The sequence below is a fragment of the Heterodontus francisci genome, chromosome 8 (genome assembly GCF_036365525.1).
Source record: "Heterodontus francisci isolate sHetFra1 chromosome 8, sHetFra1.hap1, whole genome shotgun sequence".
Classification (NCBI taxonomy): Eukaryota; Metazoa; Chordata; class Chondrichthyes; order Heterodontiformes; family Heterodontidae; genus Heterodontus; species Heterodontus francisci.
The window spans coordinates 51,576,535-51,598,279 of NC_090378.1; the positions used below are offsets into that span (position 1 = coordinate 51,576,535).

Sequence of the window (21,745 nt, forward strand, 5' to 3'; positions counted from 1 at the left end):
GATTATAACAAAAAGTCTTGTCTCTGATTAGTGGGATCTTGACCAGAATGAGGACTACTCAGCAACTGGATCTACCCTGCTCACCCACCCAAGAAAAAGTATCGCAGTCTGTGATAAAAGCAAAATACTGCAGATGCTGGAAATCTGAAATAAAAACAAAGTGCTGGAAATACTCAGCTGGTCAGGCAGTATCTGTGTAGAGAGAAGTAGAGTTACTGTTTCAGGTCTGCGACCTTTCATCAGAACTGGCAAAGGTAAGAAAAGAATTAGGTTTTAAGCAAGCGAAGGGGGTTTGGGGGATGGGTGGTGGGAAAGAGAAGAGTTGTTGGGAAACAGAACAAAAGGGAAGGTGTGTGATAGGGCAGAGGGCAGGAGAGATTAAATAACAAAGCTGTCATGGGACAAAGGCCAAGAGAGTGTTAACGCTTGCGGTGAAAGACAGAACACTAGTCCAGGGTGTTAATGGCAGAGTAATGAGCAACTCTGTCCACAAGAAACAGATGGCTAAAAAAAAAACAAAATTAAAAAGAAAAATATTTTTCAAAAAGGCCAGTCATGTTCTGAAATTGTTGAACTCAAGGTCGAGTCCGCGAGGCTGTAGAGCGTCTAATCCTCAGCACCAACCCTATCAAGTCCCTTAAGCAATTTATACGTTTCAATTAGATCACCTCATATTCTTCTAAACTATAGGAAAAATAGGCCTATTCTATTCACTCACGCCACTGGACAATCCTCTCATCACAGGAATCAATTTACTGAACCTTTGTTGTACTCCCTCCAAAGCAAGTATATCCCTCCTTGGATAACAAGACCAAAGCTGCACACCAGTACTCCAGGTGCGTCTCACTAATAACCTATATAATTGTAGCAGGAATTCTTCACTCTTATACTCCAATCCCTTTGTAATAAAGGCCAACATACCATTTGCTTTCCTAAATGCTTGCTGCATGTTAATTTTGTGATTCATGTATGACAACACCCAGGTCCCTTGGAATACCAACATTTTCCAGTTTCTCACAGTTTAAGTATTATTCTGCTTTTCTATTTTTCTCTACCAAAAGTGGATAACATCACGTTTCACACATTATATTCCACCTGCCAAGTTCTTGTCCACTCACTTAACTTCTCCATATAAAAACGCTGGAGGAGATCTGTGGAGATGCTGCCAGACCTGCTGAGTATTTCCAGAATTTCTTGTTTTTATTTCAGATTTCTAGCATCCGCAGTATTTTGCTTTTAACTTCTCTATATCCCTTAGCAGCCTTTTTATGTCCTCACAGTTACTTTCCCACACAGGTTAGTATAGTCAGCAAACTTGGCAAGTCATCAATTTAGATTGTTAATACCGGAGGCCCAAGCACCGACCCTTGTAGTACCCTAGTAGTTACAGTCTGTAAAGACAAAAATTTCCCTTTCATAAATCAACGTTGGCTTTGCCTTTGAGACAGAATATCTGCTTGTTAGTGACGTGATAGCATCACTGCCACTCTAAGCATAGAAACCTAGGAGTTTAATATCAGACTGAACATGGAGTTCAATAACTTCAGAGCATAACTGGCTTTTTAAAAAAAAATTTATTATTTTAACCATGTGCCTGTATTTCATGTAGACAGAGCTGCTCATCATTCTGCTATTAACACTCTCTCTGGACTGAAGCTTTGTCTTTCACCACAAGCATTAACACACTCTTTGCCTTTGTTCCAGGACAGATTTGTTATTTAATCTCTCTTGCCCTCTGTCCTATCACACACTTTATCTTTAGTTCTCTTCTCCATCAACACCCCCCACCCCACCGCTTCACTTGCTTAAAACCAATTCTTTTCTAACCTTTGCCAGTTCTGATGAAAGGTCAAAGACCTGAAACGTTAACCTGCTTCTCTCTTCACGGATGCTTCCTGACCTGAGTATTTCCAGCACTTTCAGTTTTTATTGAAGTGTTCACAAACTTCAGTTGGAGGAACTCACAATAAACCAGTTTTTATGCACTTTTATTGCACAAAAGACATTTGAACTTCTGTAAGCAGATATTGGTGACAATACCAGGGTCAGAGATTGCATCAAAAACTATAGTACTCTTGGCAACCGATGCTCATCAATCTGAGGGGGAAAAAACTAGCAAAGCTTTATTTAGAGATACAGCACTGAAACAGGCCCTTCGGCCCACCGAGTCTGTGCCAACCATCAACCACCCATTTATACTAACCCTACACTAATTCCATATTCCTACCACATCCCCACCTGTCCCTAAATTTCCCTACCACCTACCTATACTAGGGGCAATTTATAATGGCCAATTTACCTATCAAACTGCAAGTCTTTTGGCATGTGGGAGGAAACCGGAGCACCCGGAGGAAACCCACGCAGACACGGGGAGAACTTGCAAACTCCACACAGGCAGTACCCAGAATTGAACCCGGGTCGCTGGAGCTGTGAGGCTGCGGTGCTAACCACTGTGCCGCCCTTTTTTTTTTTACCCTGCCCCGCCAACCCCAGCTCACTCCCCCTTATGCTGCCCTGCCAATGCCACTCACCCACTCCCCTTATCCTGCCCTGCCAATGCCAGCTCACCCACAAGCTAAAGGTTAATAACTACCAACTGCTAAGATGCATCATTTGAGACATGTAACTAATACTACACATGTTGTAGGGTATTTAGCATACTATTGACAACCTGCCTCCTTAACCAACCCAATTAAAGTTTTAATTAATAATTTCAAACTCAATTTCTAGCCAGTACATAAATTTATTAAATGAATCAAACAATATGATCCTTAGGATTTGGTACTTGCCCATTTCCTTATACTTTTCAAAGCTGCTGAAATTCCAAACACATTTTAAATAGCTTGCCACTTCAGTTTTGCTGACGGCAACATGTCATACTATGCTCTGCACCACTTCCATATGTTTACCTTAATTCATCGATTTGAACTGAAGATTGTCACATCTCTGGAGGATTTAACAGAAAGTGCCATAAAATTTGATTGGGAGAGGAAGCAAGAAATATATAGGTCCATCAGACTTTACAGTATGCACTTCCAAAATCAATTTGAAGAAGTGTCTGATAATCTGTAGAGACAACTGCATATTTGAGAGTTGGAGACTAACCAACTTTATATAAAAATGTTGAGGATCCAGCATTATTGCCATCTGCAGATATACCTCCTGCTATTTATCGCTCAGGCTCAGCATCCTTCTACAGCTAAGGCAAACATCAAAAAAAAAGGATATTGGTACTCATAGGCATGTCATAGAAAAAAATTACTTTGCAGGTTGCTGAGTTGAGTACAGTGCAATATAGTTACAGGCCTCAAAAGATATAACTCAATTTTTCTAAAATAAAAATGTTAAAGTTCAATATGTGGTAGGCATTAAGAAGTTATTGGCTAGTGATTGGTCATGTCTCAGATTTTCAATACCATTCTTGGCTTTACCAAGAGTATTTTCTGGACAGTTGATGCTTTTAAGGCATAAAGAACGAACTTGGATTTATACAGTGCTTTTCAACCTCGCAGCATCCCAAAATACTTAGAAAACAATTAAATACTGTCAAAATATTAAACTGGCTGCTAAACTTCAGAATTAAGCTTGGCTTGCCAATTAAATATAGATGGTTATGAAAGTTCACTTAAGGCTACTTCATAGGAAATTTTGTTAGAAAGTGAAATTTACCATGTGGCGTGTCTAAATGGCCTAGTGAATTATCTTATAATGTGTCTCAGAATTTCTTGGTTTGCAACTCATTTTGGTAACTATTATTCTGCCTCACTTCTAACAACAATTCTCTTCTCACTTAAAAAGGAGGGAAAATCACAAGTTTGCAATTTTATCAAAATTATAAATTATCAGTGTTATCTCAGAGCCATGTAGAACGGCTGATACAATTGTGATCGTTCAATATTCAGGCTTAATTGGTATTGTAAGACTTAAGAAAATCACATAACACAAGTTCTTAAGAACTAGCAGCAGGAGTAGGCTATTTCAGTCCCTCGAGCCCACTCCATTCAATGAGATCATGGCTGATCTTCTACCTCAACACCATTTTCTTGCACTATTCCCACATCCCTTGATGTTTTTAAATATGTAGAAATCTATCGATCTCAGTCTTGAGTGCACTCAACAACTGAGCCTCCACAGCCCTCTGCAGCAGAGAATTCCCAAGATTCACCACCCTCAGTGACAAAATGCCTCCTCATCTCAGTCCTAAATGGCCTGCCCCTTATTCTGAGTCCCCTGGTTCCAGACTCACAGTCAGGGGAAATATCCTTCCTGCATCTATCCTTTGAAGCCCTGTAAGAAATTTTGTATGTTTGAATGAGATCACCTCTCATTCCTCCATAACGCCAGAGAATAAAGGCCCGGTCTATTTAATCTTTCCTCATACAACAATCCCTCCATCCCAGGAATTAGTTTGGTGAACCTTCATTGCACTCCCTCTTCAGTGCTTTATCTTCTTTGTGCAAGGATAATTAGATCAAGCTTTACAATCTGCCATTACTCACTTAAGAAAATAACTCATACCTCAAATGTAAAAGGTTTGGGTGCAAAAATGGCATTTTATGGTATTTCTCAAAAAATGCATTTTAAACAAAGCATTGAACATTTTAGAAATTACACACATTTAGTGTAGTGTGAATAGGAACAGAAAGTAGCAAAGGGACATTGATAAATTAAGTGAGTGGGCAAAACTGGCACATGGAATTCAATAAGGGGAAATAAAATGGTCATTCATTTTGGACCCAAGCAAGATAGGTCAGTTATTTTCTAAATGATGAGAAGGTAGGAACTGTGGTGGAGCAGAGAGAATTGAGGGTCCATGTACAAAAACTACTACAAACTGGTAGAGATACACAAGAATATAATTCGAAAGGCTAATGAAATATTAGCCTTCAACTCAAGGAGGCTGGAATACAAAGGGGTAGGAGTTATGCTACAGTTGTATAACACGCTGGCTAGACTGCATCTGTAGTACTGCGTTCAGCTCCGGCCATCATACCTCAAAAAGGTGATACTGGCTTTATAGGGGCAGCAACGTAGATTTACCAGAATGATACTGGGGCTAAAAAGGGTCAAATTATGAGGACACGTAGCATAAACTGGGCTCGTATTTCCTTGAGAAAAGATGATTAAAGGGTGATCTAATTGACATGTTTAAGATCATTGAAGGATTTGATAGGGTAGAGACAGAAAACATATTTCCTCTGATGGGATAGTCCAGAACAGGTGGAGCATTACCATAAAATTTGTGCTAGGCCATTTGAGGCAATGTCCGATAGCACTTCTTCACACAAATGTAATGGAAATCTGGAACTCTCTCCAAAAAGCTGGAGAGGCCAGATAAATTGAAAATTTCAAAAACTGAGATCGATAATACCTTTGCTTAACAAAAATATAAGTGATAAGGAACCAAGGTGGGTAAATGGAATTAAGATACAGGTCAGCCACAATTGCAGAACAGGTTCGATAGCTAAATGGCCTGTTCTTGTACTCCTGGTCGATCAAATCTTGACAGCATAATTCAGTGCGTTAATTAACCAAGTTCAGTTAGGAACATAGGAATAGGCCATTCAGCCCATCGAGAATGCTCCGCCATTCAATACAATCATGGCTGATCATCCACTTCAATGCCCTTTTCCCCCATCCCTCTATGCTACTGCTATTTAGAAATCGGTCAATCTCTGCTCTAAACATACTCAATGACTGAGCTTCTACAGCCCTCTGAGGCACAGAATTCTAAAGATTCACAACCCTCTGAGTAAAGAAATTTCTCCTCATTTCTATCCTAAGTGACCTCCCCCTCATTTTGAAATTCTGTCCCCTGGTTCTAGACTCCCCAACCAGGGAAAACATCTTACCTGTATCTACCCTGTCTATTCCTTTAAGTATTTTGTAGGGTTCAATGAGATCATCTCTCATTCTTCAAAACTCCAGAGAATACAGGCCCAGTTTCCCCAATCTCTCTTCATAGAACAGGCCCGCCATCCCGCGAACAAGTCTGGTGAACCTTCATTGTACTCCCTCTATGGCAATAATATTCTTCCTAAATTAAGGGGACCAAAACTGCACAGTACTCCAGGTGCAGTCTAACCAAGTTCTATACAATCCAAGCAAGAGTTTGCTACTCCTGTACTGAAAACCTCTTGCGATAAAGGCTAACATACCATTAGCCTTCCTAACTGCTCACTGCAACTGCATGTTAGCTTTCAGTGACATATTGACAAGGACACCCTTTGTACATCTACACTTTCTAATCACCTACCATTTACGAAATACTCTGCACATCAGTTCCTCCTACCAAAGTGGATAACCTCACATTTTTCCACATTACATTCCATCTGCCACTCATTAAGTCTGTCCAAATCCCCTTGAAGCCACTTTGCATCTTTCTCTCAACACACATTCCCACCTAGTTTTGTGTCATCTGTGAACTTGAAAATATTACATTTGGTCCCCACATCAATCACTGATATATACTGTGAACAGCTGGGGCCCCAAGTACTGATCCTTGCGGTACCCCACTATTCACAGCCTGGCAATGCGAGAATGACCCGTTTATTCCTACTCGGTTTTCTGTCCGTTAACCAATCCTTAATCCATGCCAGTATATTACCTCCTATCCCATGTGCTTTAATTTTGCTAACCAGCCTCCTGTGGGGGACTTTATCAAAAGTCTTCTGAAAGTCTAGGTATACTACATCCACCGACTTCCCTTTATCAATTCTGTTACCAACATCTTCAAAAAACTCCAACAGGTTCGTCAAACATGATTTCTCATTTATAAATCCACTTGGACTATGCCCAATCAGATCATTATCCAAGTGTCCATTTATCACATCCTTTAGAATGGATTCTAGCATTTTCCCTACTAATGATATACAGCTAACAGGTCTGTAGTTCCCCAGTTTCTCTCTCCCTCCCTTTTTAAATAGTGGGAGGACATTTGCTACCTTCCAATCTGCAGGAACTATTCCAGAATCTGTAGAATTTTGGATCACCACCAATGCATCCACTATCTCCATAGCTACCTCTTTCAACAATCTTGGATGTAAAATATCAGGTCCCCGGGACCTACCAACTTTCAGCCCCATTAATTTCACCAATACAACCTTTTTACTAAGATTAATTTCCTTCCTCATTCTCCCTGGTCCCTTGGATCTCTAATTCTGGGAGATTTCTTGTATCTTCCTCAGTGAAGACAAACACAAAATAATCATTTTGTTTCTCAGCCATTTCTCTATTCCCCATTATAAATTCTCCTGATTCTGCCTGTAATGGACCCGCATGTCTTAGCCAAATGTTTCCTTTTTAAGTACCTATAGAAGCTTTTACAGTCCAGTTTTATGTTTTCTGCTAGTTTACATTCATATTCTATTCTCCTTATCTTTATCAGTTTCTTGGTCCTCCTTAGCTGTATTCTAAAATCCTCCCAACCCTCAAATTTACTACTATTTATGGTAACTTTATAGGCCTTTTCTTTTAACTTTATACAATCCTTAACTTCAGATAAAATCTGCAAATTTACAGACATAAATCATGTAATAATGCATATTCAGGCAGATATTGCTCAAAATCAAAAAGGATCTGACTGCTGATGAACAAAACACAGAAGTACAACAGAAGTATAACTAATTACAATGATAGATCCCACCAAGTGTTTTTAGCTTGCTGAAATATAGTAAGTTTAAAAGTAGGATGCATTAACAGTTGATATCCATGTACATCTTTTGGAAGATCCCTCGAGTTATAAGAGAAAGCAGAGTTCTTAAAAACCTGGATTGGTCGATCTCAAGGCAACCCACTGAATCTCAAACATCACTGGTCCAATACATAGCCAAGCCCTTTAGCATACCCTATGAGCACTCACACATCAAATATGATTATTTTCTGATCATTTAAGTATCTTGGACCTGTGGATCTCTTAAAAGTCCAAATTCTCATTCAGCCACAATTTCCAACAGGGGGGAGAAAACCAGCAAGTAATTTTTTGCAGCTCGAGTCCAAGTTATTCAGCACAGAAACAGACCCTTCAGCCCATCGTGTCCATGCCGGCCATCAAGCACCTTTCTATTCTAATCCCATTTTCCAGCACTTGGCCTGTAGTCTTGTATGCTATGGCGTTTCAAGTACTCATCTAAATACTTCTTAAATGTTGTGAGGGTTCCTGCCTCTACCACCCCTTCAGGCAGTGTTCCAGATTCCAACCACCCTCTGGGTGAAAAAGTGTTTCCTCAAATCCCCTCTAAACCTCCTGCCCCTTACCTTAAATCAATGCCCCCTGATTATTGACCCCTCTACTAAGGGAAAAAGTTTCTTCCTATCTATCCTATCAATGCCCCTCATAATTTTGTATACCTCAGTCAGGTCCCCTCAGCCTTCTCTGCTCTAAGGAAAACAACCCTAGCCTATCAAGTCTCTCTTCATAGCTGAAATACTCCGTCCCAGGCAACTTCCTGGTGAATCTTCTCTGCACCCTTTCCAGTGCAATCACATCCTTCCTAAGGTGTAGCGACCCAATTTAAGGCTCTCCTCCTCACTATTTACGACACCACCAATTTTCGTATCATCTGTGAACTTAGTTATCATACCTCCTATAATCACGTCTAAATCATTTATGTACACTACAAACAGCAAGGGTCCCAGCACCGATCCCTGCGGTACACCACTGGTCACAGGCTTCCAATCGCAAAAACAACCCTCGACCATCACCCTCTGCGTCCTGCCGCTAAGCCAATTTTGGATCCAATTTGCCAAACTGCCCTGGATCCCATGGGCTCTTACCTTCTTAATCAATCTCCCATGCGGAACCTTATCAAAAGCCTTAGTGAAGTCCATGTAGACTACATCAACTGCTTTACCCTCATCTACACATCAAGTCACCACCTCGAAAAATTCAATCAAGTTTGTTGGACATGATCTCTCCCTGACAAAAAAAAAGTTAGAATGCACAATTTATAGATACATGATGCATCGATACTTTAGCTTACTTAGCATCACAAAAATCCCTACCATTTCAGACAAACAAAGGAGTTATGACTTGCCTGTAGTCAGCCAGTTTAAATTTTACTGCTGCTTGCTAGAATTAAGCCTGTGAACATGAAATACACACTGCGCAGGATTTTGGGGTCAGCAGCAAAGCAACGACGCTCACTGCTGGCCTTGATGAAAGCTGCCAACAAAGATCTAGTAACCTCTGTGGCGTAGATTTCCCCTTTCCCAACAGCAGTTTAAATGTGGTGCCAAGTCAATGGGATCTCCAGGCATCCAGCAGCAGTGATGTCTGCGAATACGTAGGCAGTCAATCACATTGAGGTATTCTCAGAAAACAAACCAGGAAGTTAAAAGCACTAAAATATCCTTCACTTTTAATTTAAAATTTGAGAGAGCAAAATAAAAGTGATTGATTAATTTTGCATCTATCGTAATCCAAACTTTTAAAAGAACTAAAACCAACAATTTGACATTCCACAAATATAAAATTAGCTTTTCAGGGACAGTGAGCATGTTTAGCAGTAATTATGAGCATCATACGCTATTTAAAAACCCAGCTACACATCATTCAGCAAGGTGCAACTTTTTCAAGGACTGTTGCAATAAGATTAACAGCATAGAGATTACTAGATCTTTGTTGGCAGCTTTCATCAAGGCCAGCAGTGAGTGTCGTTGCTTTACTGGTGACCCCAAAATCCAGGGCAGTGATACTGAGCAAACTGTTGGAGCTGACAAGTCCCAGGATCCTGATGGACTTCATCCTAGGGCCTTAAAAGAAGTAGCTAATGGGATAGTTGATGCACTGGTTTTAATTTTCCAAAATTCCCTAGATTAGGGGAAGTTTCCATTAGATTGGAAAATAGCCAAAAGCAACTCCTTTATTCAAAAAGGGAGATATACAGAAAGGAGGAAACTACTGGCCAGTAAGCTTAACATCTGTCATTGGGAATATGCTAGAAGCTATTATTAAAGAGGTTACAACAGGGCACTTGGAAAAATTCAAGGTAGGCAGAGTCAACATGGTTTTGTGAAAGGGAAATTATGTTTAACCAATTTTATTGGAGTTCTTTGAAGTAGTAACATGTGCTGCGGATAAAAGGGAACCAGCGGATGTACTGTACTTAGACTTCCAGAAGGCATTTACTAAGGTGCCACATCAAAGGTTATTGTGGAAAATAAAAGCTCATGGTGTAGGGGGTAACATATTGGCATGGATAGAATATTGTCTAACTAACAGGAAACAGAGAGTAAGCATAACTGATTCATTTTCTGGTTGGCAAGATGTAATGAGTGGTGTGCCACAAGGATCTGTGCTGGAGCCTCAACTTTTTACAATTTACATCAATGACTAAGATGAAAGGATCAAAGGTATGATTGCTAAATGTTGTGATGACACAAAGTAGGAAAGTAAAGTTGTGAAGAGGACATAAGGAGGCTACAAAGGGATAAAAATAGATTAAGTGAGTGGGCAAAGATCTGGTAAATGGAGTATTATGTGGGAAAATGCAAAATTGTCCATTTTGGCAGGAAGAATAAAAAAGCATATTATCTAAATGGAGAGAGATTGCAGAGTTGAGATGCAGAGGGATCTGGGTGTCCTAGTGCATGAAATCACAAAAGGTTAATATGCAGGTAGAGCAAGTAATGAGGAAAGCTAATAGAATGTTATCATTTGTGTGGGGAATTGAATACAAAAGTAGGGAGGTTATGCTTTAGCTATACAGGACATTGGTGAGACCACATCTGGAGTACTGTGTACAGCATTGGTCTCCTTATTTAAGGAAGGATGCAAATGCGTTGGAAGCAGTTCAGAGAAGGTTTACTAGACTAATACCTGGAATGGGCTGGTTGCCTTATGAGGAAAGGTTGGACAGGCTCGGCTTGTATATGTTGGAGTTTAGAAGAGTAAGAAGTGACTTGGTTGAAACATACAAGATCCTGAGGGGTCTCGACAGGGTGGTTGTGGAAAGGATGTTTCCTCTTGTGGGAGAATCGAAACTAGAGGTTACAGCTTAAAAATAAGTGGCTGGCAATTAGTGGAAGCAGAATCTTTGAATATTTTTTAAGGCAGAGGTAGATAGATCCTTGATAAGCAAGGGGGTGAAACGTTATCAGGGGTAGGCAGAAAAGTGGAGTTGAGGTTACAGTCAGATCAGCCATGATCTTGTTGAATGGCAGAGCAGGCTCGAGAGACCAAGTGGCCTACTTCTGCTCCTAGCTCGCATGTATGTATTTGTTCCTATCTCGCTTTCGCCCTTATCCAGTCTCCTCCACCCTATATTTGCAACTCTTCCCCCACTTTAACAGTTTAAGGTTTCCTGGCCCTAACCATCTTTTTCATCTTGGACATCAAAGCCCTCTACAACTCTTATCCTCCACCAGGACAGGTTGAGGACCCGCTGCTTCTTCCTTGCATAGAGGCCCAACCAGTTTTCATCCACTACTACTACCCTACTCTGCCTGGCTTAACTTGCTCTCACATTGAGCAACTCATTTGATTCCGCTCACTTCCTCCAAATAAAAAGTTGTTGCTATGGGAACCAATACAGGTTCAAGCTGTGCCTGCCTTTTTGTGAGATATGAGGAACATTCTACTCATGCAGGAAAACTTTTTTTTTAAAAAGCAGTGAGTGGTTACGATCTGGAATGCACTGCCTAAGAGTGCCATGGAGGAAGATTCAATCATGGCTTTCAAAAGGAGAAATGGAAGGCTACGAGGAAAAGGGTGGCGAGTGGGACTAGCTCAATTGCTGTTGCAGAGTCCCAGCACAGACACAATGGGCCTAATGGTCTCTTTCGGTGCTGTAACCTATGATTCTATTCTTATACTCAAGCCCCATCCCTCACCTCTTTTTCCAGTACACTGGTGACAGGATCAGTGCCGTTTCCTGCTCTCATCTTGAACTGGAAAACTTCAATTTTGTTTTCGATTTCCACCCTGCCCTCACCTTCATATCATCTAACTCCGACTCTTTCCTTCTTCGACTTCTCTATCGCCATTTCTAAGAATAGGCTGTTGACCAATGTTTAGTATATGTCCATCGACTCCCATAGCTACCCTGACTGCACGTCCTCCCAACCCAATTTCAGCAAGGGCTCTATTCCATTCCCCCACCACATCAGTTCTGATGATGCCACTGTCCATACCAACTTCAGATAGGTCTTCCTTTTCCCTCAACCATATTATACAGGCCCTCGACAGTGTCCATCCCATTTCTAGCACTTCTGCTCTCACCTCTTCCTTTCCTTCCCAGAACCATGACTGGACTCCCCTTGTCCTCACCTTCTACCCCACCAGCCTCTACATTCAATGGATCATCCTCTGCAATTTCCACAACCTCCAGCATGATGCCACCACCAAATAAATTGTCCTCTCCCTTCTTTCTAGCATTCCAAAAAGGGACCATTCTTCCTGGTCCACGCTTCCATGGCACCTTCTCATGCAAATGCAAGAAATGCAATACCTGCTCTTTTACCTCCTCCCTTCCCACCACCCAGGGCCCCAACACTCCAAGGTGAAAGCGTGATTTACTTGTAACTTTTCAATTTCATACACTGTATTCACTGCTCACAATGCAGTCCCCTCTACATCAATGAGATCAAATGCTGATTGGGTGACCACTTTGCGGAACACCTCTGTTCAGTCCTCAAGCATGACCCGGAACTTATGGTTGCTAATCATTTTAATTCTCTGCCCCATTCTGAACTCTCAGTTCTAGGCCTCCTTCACTGTTCTAATGAAGCCCAACAGAAGCACGAGGAACACCACCTCATCTTTCAATTAGGCACTTTACAGCCTGCCATATTCAACCCCGAGTTCAATTTCAGAACATAATCATCATTCCTATTTTTTTCAAACAGCAGCAGTTGCTAATGATTTTATTACCATTTGCATTTCCTCTCAACCCATCTTTTGCTTCTTTAGCTGTTTTATTACCATCTCCTTTTACAACAGCAAAATACTGCAGATGTTGGAAATCTGAAATAAAGACAGAAAATGCTAGAAATACTCAGCAGATCTAGCAGCATCTGTGAAGAGATAAAAAGAGTTAACGTTTCAGGTCTGTGACCTTTCATCAGAGCTAATCCATCTCCTTTCGACTTGCACCATCACCCCTCATCATATAAATCGCTCCTACCTGCCAACCTATTATAAACCTTGCCTTTTGTTCTTCACCCCACCCTTTCTCTGCCTCTGTACATGTTTAAAACCCGTTACATCTCTAACATTTTCTAGGTCTAATGATCTGAATCATTAACTTTGTTTCTCTCTCCACAGATGCTATTTGATCGTCTGACTATTTCCAGCATTTTCTGTCTTTACTGAAGAAAGAATTTGCATTTATATAGCACCTTTCATTACCTTAGAACGTCCCGAAGTACTCTACAGTCAGAGAATGAAGTATTATTGAAGTGTAGTCACTGTTATAAAATCAGAAAATGCGACAGCCAATTTACACACAAGGTGTCATAACCAATAGTGAGATAATGACTAGATAATGTTTTACACGTTGTTTTATACATGTTTTACATGCTGGTTGAGGGATAAATATTGCACAGGACACGAAGAATTCCCCTGCCCTTCTTCGAATAGGACCATGGAATCTTTTACATTCATCTGACAGTGCAGCACTTCCTCAGTACTGCACTGAAGTATCGACCTAGATTACATGTTCAAGTCAGTGAAGTGGGACTTGACTTACACTGCACTAACATATTAAGGCCCAATTTTAAGGAACCTTATTAAGAGTGATCATTTGGTGTTCTGACTGGAACGCATATAGTTCTTTGAGGCTTCCAAGGTAGCCTTTTTGAAAAGAAAATCATGAGGACATTTAAAGTTTAGTGTAAATCCAATGAAATATATATTGAAAGTGAAAAGTAGTGCTTACTGATACATACATTTGACATTTTCAAGCTGCATTCAATTTAGAATAGAAGTACTCAAAATTATGCAAGTGAAAATTCCAAGGTTGTTTCCAGTGAATCTACAGCAGTTACAAGGAAGCATGAACTCAGGATTAGTAGCATGAAAAAGGGCAAGTTATGAAGAATATTTCATACATAGGATGTTAAAATGGAATGCTTTACCACAAATGATTTATTGAAGCTAAGCCAAGACTTAAGATGCAGAGGGAAGAGAGGGCACAGAAAAATTATAGGGAAATGGAATATATAATAGATAACTATAATGAGGTCTTTTTTGTACCAAAACGTCCACAATTCCATGTGCACTGTTGGAAGGAATTGAAGCACACTGGCAAAATATGACGATAGGATAAAAAGGTATTTTTATGTTACTGAATTGGCATGTTATTTATGATAAGCAGATGAACAGCACTAAAAATTCACCAAATTTATGTTTAGAAATAAAATAATTTTCACAGAAATATTACTTAAATAAAAATTATTGAAATTCAACTTCCTCAGTTTTAAACTACTACAAATGACAGTCCAGATTATAAATTTAATTCAAAACCACTGAAAGATGTACATACTATTAAATTTAGAACTGACATTAACTGATTCTTTGCACTGGACTATTTCTTAAAGAAAGGAAAACTAGAAGGAAACAAAAAAGCCCTCCAAAATTCCTCCCAAAATAATTCACAGCTCGCATAAAAGCTGAAGTCAAATGATACAATGCTTCTATCTACCAAAGTTTTCAACTTTATGTTGGCCGGTGTACACAAATACATTTTCTCTATTCCTTCTCATCTCAATTAGCACATTCTCATATGCTCTGTCAGCTCAATTATACTTAAATGGCGACTCTGCCTCCCAACTTCAATCCTGACCCCAATGCTGATGATGTATCTCTCCCTATATCTACATGCAGGACTGCATCTTATTTTGAATCTGCAGGAGGAATCTGGACTACAGCCAATACAAAAAGTTGCTCTTTAAGTGTAACAGCACTGGAGGAACAAATAGCCGAGAGAAATGCTGTGCTATGATATTGTGGCTAGGTTCAGCATCTTTGAAGAAATTTGTCCACCACAAGCAAAACTATCCAGCACCTCCTCTTGCTTAAGTATCCATGAACAAAGTTTTGTTCAGATGCCATCCCCTCCAAGACAGTCATCAGCCACTCCTCAGGAACACTGACCATTAACCCCTCTGCCCTTTTTAACTATACAACCCCTCTTTCTTCTGCAAGGACCTTCAACATTTTTCTGCAACCCAATTCTGTACCCTTCCCTCTTTAAATCTTTACAACCTGGCTTCTGTTTTATCCACCCAAGATAACCGTAGTCAAAGTCATTGATGACATATTCAAACTACAACTGTAGCGAACTTTGCCTCTATTCTCCTTGGCCACTCTGCAGAAATGTCAACTGACAGATGACAGTTAATCACTCTATCCTCCCCCAATGTCTGTCATCAGTGATCCATCTTTGACTGGTTCCATTCTTACATATGCCAATGGAGCCAGCATTTTTCTAGATATGGCTTCTCCACATTATCCAGCTTTTGCCCACCATGATTATTTGTGGGCTACCACCTTTAAAAGATCTCCAAAAAGCTGACATTTTTGACTGCGCCTTTGTTCACCTTTCCTCCATCTTCTACCCCTGAATCAGTCTCTCTCCATGGGATATTTTATTATATTAAAGGGCACTATACACATTCAAAATTCTGTCAAGTACCTTTACATGACAGACTGCAAAAACAAAATCTAGATTTATAAATCAAATACTGGTGTGCTAATGCTGATCCTATCGTAATAAGTTAAAAGCAACTTTAATAAGTCTTTTGCAACCTCGATCCTAAAAAGTGAAGATGCATCAGACAAATTCAGTTGTCTCAAAAAAAATTAGTGGCACTAATTAAAAATGTGAATAAAATTGAATGAGTTGAATATAAAATCTCCAGTATTTATGGACACAAGTTAACTTAAAATGTTGATGCAATACTGCTTTTTAAACAATGATGAGTTAAGCAATTTACTAATAGTTAAATCACAAGAGCATACTTTGGAATAAAGCTTACAAGCTACTCAAAGGGTCAGGGGAGTCACAAGAAAGTGTTCAAATATTTCCAACATTGGTACAGCATAGAGCGACATACCAATTTTGTCATAATGACATCATGCAGTAGTGATAGAATTATGCATTTGACCAGATTTATAGGATTTTCTGTTTGAAAACACAATAAATGGTTTGACCAATTTCTTCTTGAAAACAATATTCCTTTACAAGACTATTTGCCCTGGTCTGTCGTTCCAGCATAAGCCCTTTCCAACATAACAAAAAAGCTTTAAAATAAAATATAACAAAGCAAATAGTTGACAATCAAGTCAACTTGTAGTTAGCTAGAGTCATATAGAGTCAGTTATACAGCACAGAAACAGGCCCTTCGGCCCATTGCGTCTGTGCCGGCCATCAAGCACCAATCTATTCTAATCCCATTTTCCAGCACTTGGCCCGTAGCCTTGTATGCTATGGCATTTCAAGTGCTCATCTAAATACTACTTAAATGTTGTGAGGGTTCCTGCCTCTACCACCCCTTCAGGTAGTGTGTTCCAGATTCCAACCACCCTCTGGGTGAAAATATTTTTCCTCAAATCTCCTCTAAACCTCCTGCCCTTTACCTTAAATCTATCCCTCCGCTAAGGGAAAACGTTTCTTCCTAACTATCTTATCAATGCCCCTCATAACTTTGTCTACATCAATCAGGTCCCCCCTCTGCCTTCTCTGCTCTAAGCAAAACAACCCTAGCCTCTCCAATCTCTCTTCAGAGCTGAAATGCTCCAGCTCAGGCTACATCCTGGTGAATCTCCTCTGCACCCTTTCCAGTGCAATCACATCATTCCTATAGTATGCTGACCAGAACTGTACCCAGTACTCCAGCTGCGGCCTAACTAGCGTTTTATACAGCTCCATCATAACCTCCCTGTTCTTATATTCTATGTCTCAGCTAATAAAGGCAAGTATCCCATATGCCTTCCTAACCACCTTATCTATCTGTGTTGCTGCCTTCAGTGATCTATGGACAAGTACATCAAGGTCCCTCTGTACTTCCGAGAGTCCTACCATCCGTTGTATATTCCCTTCGCCTTGTTAGTCCTCCCAAAATGCATCACCTCACACTTCACAGGACTAAATTCCATTTGCTACTGCTCCACCCATCTTACCAGCCCATCTATATGGTCCTGTAATCTAAGGCTTTCCTACTCACTATTTACAACATCACCTGCAAACTTACTAATCGTACCTCCTATATTCACGTCTAAATCATTAGTGTACACTACAAACAGCAAGGGTCCCAGCACCAATCCCTGTGGTACACCATTGATCACAGGCTTGCACTCACAAAAACAACCCTCGACCATCACCTTCTGCCTCCTGCCACTAAGCCAATTTTGGATCCAATTTGCCAAATTGCCCTGGACCCCTTGGGCTCTTAACTTCTTAACCAATCCCTCACGCGGGACCTTATCAAAAGCCTTACTGAAGTCCACGTAAACTACATCAACTGCATTACCCAAATCTACACATCTAGTCACCTCCTCAAAAAGTTCAATCTAGTTTGTCAGACACGATTGCCCCCTAACAAAGCCATGCCGACTACCCCTGATTAATCCCTGCCTCTCAAAGTGGAGATTAATCCTGCCACTCAGAATTTTTTCCAATTGTTTCCCTACCACTGATGTTAGACTCACTGGCCTGTAATTACCTGGTTTATCCCTGCTACCTTTTTTGAATAATGGTAGCACATTCGCTGTCCTCCAGTCCACTGGTACCTCCCCTGTGCCCAGAGAGGATTTGAAAATTTGTGTCAGAGCCCCTGCTATCTCCTCCCTTGCCTCACATAACAGCCTGGGATACATCTCATCTGGGCCTGGGGGATTTATCCACTTCCAAGCCTGCTAAAACAGCCAATACCTCCTCCCTTTCAATCCTAATTTGTTCTAGTACATCACACTCCCCCTCCCTGAGCTCTACACCTACATCATCCTTCTCCATAATGAACACAGATGAAAAGTAATCATTTAAAACCTCACCTATATCCTCTGGCTCCACACACAGATTGCCACTTTGGTCCCAAATGGGTCCTACTCTTTCCCTGCTAATCCTCTTGCCCTTAATATATGTATAAAATACCTTGGGATTTTCCTTTATCTTGCCCAGTGTTTTTTTCATGTCCCCTCTTGGTTTTCCTAATTACTTTTTTTTTAAGTACCCCCCACACTTTCTATACTCCTCTAGGGCCTCCGCTGTTTTCAGCACTTTGAAACTGCCATAAGCCTCCTTTTTTTTCTCTCCTTATCCAATCCTCTATATCCCTTGACATCCAGGGTTCCTGGACTTGTTGGTCCTTCCCTTCACCTTTATGGGAACATGTTGGACCTGAACTCTCACCATTTCCTCTTTGAATGACTCCCACTGGTCTGATGTAGACTTTCCTACAAGTAGCTGCTCCCAGTCCTCTTTGGCCAGATCCTGTTTGGTCTTCCCCTAATTCAGTACTTTTATTTCCAGTCCCTCTTTGTCCTTTTCCATAACTATCTTAAATCTTAGAGTTATGGTCACTATCCCCGAAATGCTCCCCCATTGACACTTTACCACTTGTCTGGCTTCATTCCCTAGGATTAGGTCCAGTACCACCCCTTCTCTTGTAGGACTTTCTGCATGCTGGCTCAAAAAGCTCTCCTGTATGCACTTGAAGAATTCCACCCCCTTTAAGCCTTTTGCATTAATACTATCCCAGTTAATATTGGGAAAGTTGAAATCCCCTATTATTTTTACATATCTCTGAGATTTGCCTACATATATGCTCCTCTATCGCTCCCTGACTGTTTGGAGGCCTGTAGTACACTCCCAGCAAAGTGACTGCCTCCTTTTTTGTTTTTAAGTTCTCCCCACATGGCCACATTTGAGGAACCTTCGAAGATATCATCCCTCCTTACTGCAGTAATTGACTCCTTGATCAACAGTGCAATGACACCTCCTCTTTTACCCCTTTCCTGTCACGCCTGAAGATTCTATACCCTGGAATATTAAGCTGCCAATCCTACACTTCCCTCAACCATGTCTCTCTGATAGCAATATCATATTCCCATATATTAATCAATGCCCTCAATTCATCTGCCTTACCAGTAAGACTCCTTGCGTTAAAATAGACGCAACCCAGCCTTGCATTGTTTGCTTGTGCCTAAACAGGTCTATATTTACTCGGCCTTCCAGACAGTCTCAGTTTCTCTTCTATATTTGACTGTGCATCACCCCTTACTGTAGCACCATTCTGTATCCCATCCCCCTACCGAATTAGTTTAAACCCCCCTGCCCAACAGCACTAGCAAATCTTTCAGCAAATATGCTGGTCCCGTTCTGGTTCAGGTGCAACCCGTCCAACTTGTACAGGTCCCACCTTCGCCAGAAACACACCCAGTGATCCAGGAAACTAAAACCCTCCCTCCTGCACCATCTCTTCAACCAAGCATTCATCTGCTCTATCCTCCTATTCCTATACTCGCTAGCACATGGTACTGGGAGTAATCTAGAGATTACAACCTTTGAGGTTGTGTTTTTTCCTGCTACCTAGCTCCCTAAATTCTTATTGCAGGACCTCATCTTTTTTTCTACCTATTTCATTGGTACCAATGTGAACCACAACCTCTGACTGTTCACCCTCCCCCTTCAGAATGTCCAGTTCAAGATAGATAGCAATTAATTTATAATCTCAAGAAAGCCAACTCTTTATCTACAGGCAAATAGATGTGTGGGGCCCAATTCATTCAAGTTCAGATAGCCACTAAAAAGCTAGGGTGAGAGAATGCCAAAATTCAACAACACTCCACAATTACCATAAAAGACATCACAGTAACTCAGCATAATTCCATAAAAGAATGTTGGAGAATATGCATCAACTGGGGAAAAGGGCTGGCAGCATTGACAGAAAGAAATGAGAGAAACTGTTCCTATATATCTATATAGTGGATTGAAGCCAAATGGAGAAAATTCTTGTGCCATGTAGTGACAGTATTTTGACAAATGTCGAACCAAGTTTTAAGCCACTAAAAGTCTAGGACTGAATTTTTAAAAATGCCCATTCCTACTGAAAATTGAAGCATTGAAGGTCAATGCCTGAGTTCATTAATCAAATACAAATGTTCCATTTGTACAAGACAAAGCCAGAATCTGCCTCTGCAATGGGAAGAGAACAGTTGCCTATCCACTGTAGACACCAATAGTGTACTAACTGCACAAAGCTGTCTTGTTTCATCCTGATTATATTAACTATGCCAGAAAGTAAAGAAAGGGAAATATCTGGTAATGGTAAAATAAATTCTACAGGCTAGCTCATGGATCGAATAAGGCATATTTAATAATTACACTAAATAATGAACCTTCATGTCATTGGAAAACTGAGTTGTATATGCACAAAAGCTTGGTGACATATTTTTAATCTTAGGTAATGACAGGCCTATGACTTCAGTTTTCAATTCTACATATTTTATTAAAATAGTTGAAAATACAAATCTGTCAACATGCGTCAATAAGGTTAACCATGGCATCAAATTCATCTTTACGAAAAGATTACAGCTCTTGAATGATCTAGTCTTACTTACCTCTTAAAAATACTTAATTTTGACTTAGATATCTCAAACCTAGGGTTTTACTGTTTTTGTTTATAAACACTTACTATTAGGAATGGGTAAATGGGAAATAACCACCTCTTCAGACGCAGTTGATTTGGTAATTGTGTTAATGCGAAAAATATTAAAACAGTGAACGATAAAAAATTATATACTTCAAAATCGCAGTGGTTTGTTTCCATAGGTAGGTGGACACACACCAATATGTTGAGGGACATCAGACGGACAGACGACAAAAAGAAAACTTGTCCAAACAGACAAAGACAAACCTGATATGGCGGCGGCGGCTCCTGGTCTAATTCGGTGCCGTCTCCGTAACTCGCCCGGTCAGAAGACTCATGGAGCAAAGAAATGTCATCTGACGTTGGAGATTTCAAACAATTTCCCATCTTTCTCCTTAAATATTACACCGTATTTACCATCACTGCGTGACCCGAGAGGGGTGGAGGGAAAAGTGGTAAAATAGGTAAAAACAGGCGGAAAACGGTGTAAAAGAAACCAACGCACGTTTCTTAATGGGGAACGTCGCTTCCTCTCTTTCTACCACCAAAAACAGAACATTTCCTTTCCTCAGAACAAGGCCGCTCGCTTCTTCTTTCTCTCGCACTGAAAACAAAAACAAGACGCCCTGAAATTCAGTGGGGGAGGAGGGGGGAGGGACACTGACAATCCAGACTGCTGGCTGACCACCAGCTTTTAATTAACACAGGAAAATAAACTCTTTATTAATCATATGCCGACTGTCCTGCCTGAAAGGAGAGGCCAGTTTAAGCCCACAACTCCCGCCCCACCGTACCGTGCAGCTTTTCCCCTTTTATTTTCCCCTTTTCTTCTTCCCTGCGTCTTGATACGGGCCTGTTTGCGTAAGCATTTGCGTATGACGTCACTTGCCGGCGCACGCAAGCTGACGTCAGCGAAGATTGTTGTGACCGGGCCGAAGGCGACTACAATGTGGCGGGAATGTATTTAGCAAGCTCTCATTTCAGTCAAATAAAGTGTGGCTTCTCTTTCTCCATTTGAACATAATAGCACACGCCTCGTCACCTGTTTAATGGATGATGTGTCTCATAAATTTATTTTATTATCAGTGTCATTTTCCCAACTTTGGCAAGCACTATGTCTGATGCTGCAATCTATGCTGCACAGCGCAGTTACTCA

General features: G+C 40.6%; 1 protein-coding gene across 3 annotated transcripts in view; it reads right to left on the bottom strand.

Moving 5' to 3' along the window:
* The window catches only part of rnf11b (ring finger protein 11b), a 57,827-nt gene extending 36,364 nt beyond the window's left edge, over positions 1-21,463 (bottom strand). Inside the window, exons 1-3 of one of the 3 annotated variants that reach the window (XM_068037152.1) lie at positions 21,384-21,463; positions 21,095-21,193; positions 8,776-8,917 (exon numbers count right to left, since the gene is read on the bottom strand). In XM_068037152.1, the coding sequence (XP_067893253.1) occupies positions 8,776-8,829 (54 nt within the window). In that variant the 5' untranslated portion in view covers positions 8,830-8,917; positions 21,095-21,193; positions 21,384-21,463. Of the gene's footprint in view, positions 1-8,775; positions 8,918-20,856; positions 21,194-21,383 lie in introns of those variants that run through there. The other 2 variants (XM_068037151.1, XM_068037153.1) reach the window with 2 other exon arrangements.
* Between the last annotated feature and the right edge of the window lie 282 nt (positions 21,464-21,745).